At 50.6% G+C, this 6,152-nt stretch overlaps 1 protein-coding gene across 3 annotated transcripts in view; it reads left to right on the plus strand.

Moving 5' to 3' along the window:
- The window catches only part of SMAD7 (SMAD family member 7), a 26,990-nt gene that overhangs the window by 972 nt on the left and 19,866 nt on the right, over nt 1-6,152 (plus strand). The window contains exon 2 of one of the 3 annotated variants that reach the window (XM_009647687.2): nt 4,371-4,445. The exons of 1 other annotated variant lie outside the window; for it this stretch is intronic. In XM_009647687.2, the coding sequence (XP_009645982.1) occupies nt 4,371-4,445 (75 nt within the window). The remainder of the gene's footprint in view (nt 1-4,370; nt 4,446-6,152) is intronic. One more of the 3 variants, XM_009647688.2, reaches the window with a different exon arrangement.

Genomic DNA, 6,152 nt, shown 5'->3' on the forward strand with positions numbered 1-6,152 from the left:
TAAGAAACTCTTAAGAACTCTTCTTACGCCTTGTGGAAATAAGCAAAGCTGTTTAACAAACAGTTGGGTTGCGGAGCATGAAATATTTTGTCTGGGCGTGAAAAAAACGAGAGATAAAAAGCTCATGAATGAAAGAGGGAGAGCGGGAGCAGGCTCAGCATCCCGAGCACGTGCTGGGATGCGGAAGGGTTGTTCCGTAATAAACTCTTGAGGGTCGGCTGGGTCGCCAAGTTGTGTGGGTTTTGGGTGAGCTGGGCATCGTTTCCACTGCGTCCCCGCTGGGGAAAGCTGCCCCCAAAATTCCGTATCGCTGCCTTTTTGTTTCTACCCCACGCCAATCCCGTGGGGTGCAAAGGGGTTCGGAGCCGCGGGGGAGAAGGGTTAAAGCTTGCGTTCGGTTTCCTGTAAAGATGCTAGGATAAATCTATTAGCGGGGTTTAAACATCCAATCTGCCTCTGCCAGGACCTCATTTTCAGTTAGCCGAGTGATATATTTATTCATTAGCAAGTGTTGACATAAGGTAGCAAAATGTGTGTAAACAGAAAAGCCACAGAACATGAATGTGCCATTTCGAAAGGAAAAGTTATTCCTATCGGCCAATAGGAAGTGATTAACGCTGCCCATCGGAAACGCAGAAACAACTGGGTTACTCACCAAAAAGTCCTCCTTTTTTTTCCTTTTTAAAAGAAAAATCCGTTTGGCAGCTGAACTCTTTGACTAAACGGGGCCGCGACAGGCGCAAGCGGAGCCTGGAAGTCTGGTGCTGCAGGTGGGTTTTGCAAGCTCAGGGTTTCTCGGCGTTTCCTCTGCGGAGGGACCGAGGGTTTCCCGTCCCAGCGTCGGTGCCATCTCCTGCGGCATTTTCCCGGCCGTAGGTTGAGGGTTGCTCGCCGCGGGCTGGCTAGGTGGAAGAGGAACAGTAGATGACGGTGGGAAGGTGTGGAGACTTCTACCTGGCCGATGCGCGGGAGCCATCTTCTCCCTTGGGACCTTGGGAGGGAACGGTCCCTCTGTTTAGACTTGGGCAACTGCATCTGCCAGTGGAGCTGGGAACGTGGATCCAGCAGGAAACTTCTTGCTATTCCATCAAGCGTGATGATGGTAATAAAAATATTTTAGGTGTTCAGTGCTATGTCTTGTAAGTGCTTCATATGGGCAGACAGACCTGGACCGGCATGGGTGCCGGCAGCGGTCACCAGTGCCCGTGAGCAGAGAATTATGGAATGGTTTGGCTTGGGAAGGGACCTTTAAAGGTTGTCCAGGCCAACACCCCTGCAGTGAGCAGGGACATCTTCAACTCCATCAGGTTGCTCAGAGCCCCGTCCAACCTGACCTGGCATGTTCCTAGGGATGGGGCATCCACCACCTCTCTGGGCAACCTCTCCCAGTGCCTCACCACCCTCAGGGTAAACAATTTCTTCCTTCTATCCAGTCTGAATCTCCCCTCCTTTAGTTCAAAACCATTATGATGGGGATTACATGTTTGGTTTTTTTTTTGGGAGGTGATGGAGGCTGTGTTACTGGCTGGAGGAAAGCAGGGATGGACAGGGAGCTGGGGGTCTGCTACAGGCAGTGAGATGCCACATCAGATGGTGTGTGGGTAGAATAGATCTGGTATTTGTGTACTTGCCGTGGAGTGGAAAGATCTGCCCTTGACAGCTGGGTTACCTGCGGGAAGGCTCTAAGTCCAGGCTGGCTTGATTGTTCATCAAGGAGAGGACTTCTCCTCTTCCCTTACGTGGGATGGTTGCAGGGATGGGTGACGGTGGCTTGCTCGGGGCCGGGCTCACCCTCCAATCCTGGAGGCACATGGGAGCTCGGCATCCCCGATATCTCTGCAGAAGCTGCGGCTTGCGGCTGCGTTGGAAGCAAGATGGATGCCCCCAATCCAGCAGATGTTTTGACCCACCATTAAGTGGGACAAGGGGCTGCAAGCGGCTGTGTCTGTCCTGCTCCTGGGTGGGCTGGTCATGGTAGTGCTGGAGTATGAGAGTGCAGGAAACCCTCTGAGATGTCGCTGCAGAGCCAAATGCCCGCCCGTGGCATCGACTTTCAGGGGAGTTGGAGGTTCGGCAGCTTCCAGGAATTATTTGGCACCTTGCAAGGTTGGGCTGGTGGCCACCAGGAATAATTGTTTGTCTCAGTGATGGTTTTATATTGTGGGGAGGCAGTTTTGCGAGGAGATTCACATGCAGTTGACTTGCTCTTACCTCTGATCCTACGACCTCTTTGGTGCTGGAAATAAAATGAGCCAGAGAACGCCCTACTAGTGAAAGCCCTTGGCGTATCTGTGGGTGATGGGAAGAGTGCAAGGATGAAACCGGCCACGTGTGGAGCGGAGAGCCCAGGAGGGTTCTGCTTTTGGGCTTATCCCATCCCTGACCATCGCGCTTGGTCTAGAGTCGAGGTGCATCAGCTCTGTGTCCTCTAAAGAGACTACAGAGGGTAATGAATTGATAAGGGAACTGGCTGTTGGATGATGGGACACGGGAAGGGAGCTGGCAGCTGTAAAGAAGCGCACTTGGGCTTTCCTTTCGTGGATAGTGTGGATCAGGGAGTGGTCCAGCTCTTTAGGGAGGCTCCGAACCTCTCCTCGTTTTCAGCCTCAGTGCAGAAATGGCAGATGGATTCGGGAGTCACATTGGAGCAGCATCACATTGGACATGAGGAAAAATTCCTTCCCCGAAAGGGTTATCAAGCACTGGAAGGGGCTGCCCGAGGAGAGGGCCGAGTCCCCATCCCTGGAGGGATTTAAAAGCCGGGCAGCCGAGGTGCTAAGGGCCAGGGTTTAGTGGTGGGATGGCAGGGGTAGGGGAACGGTTGGACTTGGTGATCTTAAAGGTCTTTTCCAACCTAAACGATTCTATGATTCTTTGACCACCCCTTTGCTAGGGTTATGCATTTTAAGTCGGGATGGGATTCTCTCCTGCCATCCTGTCCCGCATGCTGACAGAGGACCTGGTCACATATGATCCCTGGAATAAGACAACATGGAAAGGGCAAATTTTGTACTTTATCCCACAGGGACTCATCAGAGAGCTGCAACTGCGGGCTGATGGAGACCAGCGCAGGGCAGGGTGGTCCAGCCTGCGTTCAGAAAGCATCTGTAGCCCAAGCACTTGAAGCCACCTCAGGGAAAGGGCATGGGGAAGCTTCTGTCTGGATTAGAAAGGGTTAAAAAAAAAAAAAAAAAGAAAAAACGTATTTCTCTTAACGCATAGAAAGCACGACAAGGCATTTAGAGAGTGTATCGTATACAGTATTTCACAAGTAAGTCCATTTCCTGCCTCCCCTATTGTTTTTGGTTTGATTAAGTATATCCTGTTAAACTGTATATTCCTGTTAGGCCTTCTACTTTACTCTGATAAAGTGAGGGTATGCAGCCAGGAATTTCTTTTGCACTGGGATTTCAGGGATGAAATCTGGAAAAAGGACTTCTATCAGTAGGGAGAAAATTAGCTTGTCTCTCTTGGTGGTGGCCCTTGCTTTGAGCTAGAGCCATGAGCAAAACGATGTCATGAGGGAGCGCAAATCTGATGAAACCCAAAGTCCCTGAGAACCTGCTGAGGACCAGAAAGTTGCGTGAACTTCATGGATCTTCTCAGGCATGGAGTGTCCTTGAGTTTGTCTCTCCCTTGGTAGTGACTGAAAAGCTGGAGTTTGCCTGTAGGACCAGGGGATCGGTGTTGGCTCCTGGCTCTTGTCACCTGGAGGAGCAGGCTTGGGATGGAACGGTCCAAACCCTGAGCTTGAATGCCTCCGTGCATCAGGAGAAACGTCTAACGGGGTGGCCGATCTTACCCTGCCCTTGCCCTTCGGTGGTGCACGGAGGAGTAGATCCAGTTGCCCGCCTGTCCCAGGAGGTGACAGCAGGGTGTAAGATCTGCCAGCAGCTGGCGGTGACAAACACCGAATGGGGGAATGCAAAGATAGACCGTTTGCCACAAAAGGGCGGCGATGAGACATTTCCCTTTCGGTTCCCATTTCGGTGAGTTACAGGTGTTGACTAAATTGGATGCGTAAAGCCACGATTTAAGCATTTTTGGGAGCTCGCTTACATCAGAACGACGACAACCTTGATCTCATCACCCGGTGACTTGGCCAGAGAGGTAGCAGCCAGTCTGTAATTTTTGCCGGTCTATAATCAACGTTGGCTGGTGATGAAGCGCAGCGCGCAGCCTTGATTGAGGCGACGAGTTAGGGTGGATGCTTCTTGATGAACTACCGTCTCTGTGCGGACAATTAGTAATCGCTTCCTGCTAAACCCTTTGGAATGTGTGTTCTGCTCGCGGCGATGCTGGGAGCTTGTGAAGAACCGCCTGTATACTGATTTTTTTTTTATTTCTTCTTTTCTTTTCCTCTGCTCCAGCAGATTGTCCAGACTCTGTGCCTTCCTCCACTGAAACAGGGGGAACTAATTGTCTAGCCCCTGGGGGGCTTTCAGGTAAGACATCTCTTGTTGCCCTTGCTTTTGGCCGTGGGTTGTGTTGACCGAGGGTCCTGACGGAAGGTGAAGTGATGCTGGGGAGTTCTGGGGATGCGAGTCGTTGAGAAAGGCGTGCTCGAAGGGGGAATTGGGTTTCGTTTCGGTAGCAGCCGCGTACCTCTCATGCAGAGGATGTGTTGAAATCCCAGACGAGGTTCTCCATTCCTGAAAGCCCTAATTTCCTTGGGCTTCCAGCCTTACGCTCCATTCATTTTTGAAGCGAGGCGGGAAGAGGCGTGTTGGAGAAGGCAAAGTGATGTTGGCCACCCGTTCGTTCGGATGCATGGATTATTGGAGCAGGTGCGGTTGTGCTTTGCAGAAGGATTCGGTGTCGAGCTCTCCTTGACTTGATGGTGGCACCTCTTGTCTCTGGGAAGAGAGCCGTGCTTGGGCTTTGCTCCTGGTAGGGTAATCAGCAGCTCGCATCTCACACGCGAGGCTCGTGGTGCCCTGGGAGGAAAGGTGACCCTCTTTTTTGCAGAAGATGTTGCAGAAGGTGTTGGGACTGGTTGATCCTTATGGGTCCCTTCCAACTTGGGGGTAGTCTATGATTTCCCTTGTTTTCCTTTTTGCCATCTCCTTCAGCCTCCAGGTGCCGTTATGGGATGGGCATTTGGAAGGGGGTTTCCCCACCCCTCTTGGGCTTTTCGTAGAATCCTAGAGTGGTTTGGGTTGGAAGGGACCTTTAAAGGTCATCTAGTCCAACTCCTAACACCTTTACCAAGGTGTGATGTCTCCAATTCCTCATCTCCCACCCCGGACCGGCCAACTCTGTGGCTGGGCTTTGTCTCTACCAGGATTAAAGTGTCTGAAACCATGTACCTGCATGTACTTGCTGATGTTTGAAGGTGCTTTCCTTTGTGGGGATGTCTCCCATGATTTATGATTTATTCATTGCCCTGAAACTGGAATTTCAGAAATAGGTCGGCGGCGGCCGCACGCGCGCGTGCATCTGCCCCTGCCTCTCTCCAGGAATTGCGTTCGGTGTGGATGTCTTTAAGTGAGCCTTGTTTGTTTTTCTTTGGGTGTAATATATACCCTGTCTGTTATTTGAGAGGGGAGCATATTGTTTGTTCAAAGGCCCTAATGAGAATTAATCAAACGGAGGGGGGAGAGGGAACAGAGAAACTCGTCGCCGCTCTTTTTTTCTTTAATGCAGAAGACTCTTGGGTTTGTCTTAATTTTTTTTTTTTGCTGTTGGAGCCTATAGCTTTAGGGAAGAAAAAAAAAACAGAGACTGTAGACAAGAAACAAAACAACACAATAAGGATGTTGTTAGATCTTTTTTTTTTTTTTTTTTCTTTTTTTTTTTTTCTTTCCCCTTTTTCCTCCTGAAATCCACCCATTGCGGAGGGGAGGAGAGAGTTCAGTTCCACAGGATACCACATGAAATAAGCAGAGGAAGTACTCGCTTTTAAAAGGGGGCTTTCTGTAAGGTTCGCCCTATTGATAACATCTCGTCTGGCTGCTCTGCTCCCGAAGGGAAGGCGGGAGGTGGGGGCTTGGGCTGCAGGAAATAACACGGCTCATTCCCGGTGCCTCCCGAAGGGCCGCGGCAAGGGGAGCCCCAGCTCCTTAATCGCGCCTACTCCCCAAAAGAAAGCACGTTTCCTCCTGAAAACTTTTTTTTTTTTTTTTTTTTTTCCTTACTTTTTTTTAATTATT

Source organism: Egretta garzetta, unplaced genomic scaffold (genome assembly GCF_000687185.1).
Source record: "Egretta garzetta isolate BGI_Z169 unplaced genomic scaffold, ASM68718v1 scaffold179, whole genome shotgun sequence".
Taxonomy (NCBI): Eukaryota; Metazoa; Chordata; class Aves; order Pelecaniformes; family Ardeidae; genus Egretta; species Egretta garzetta.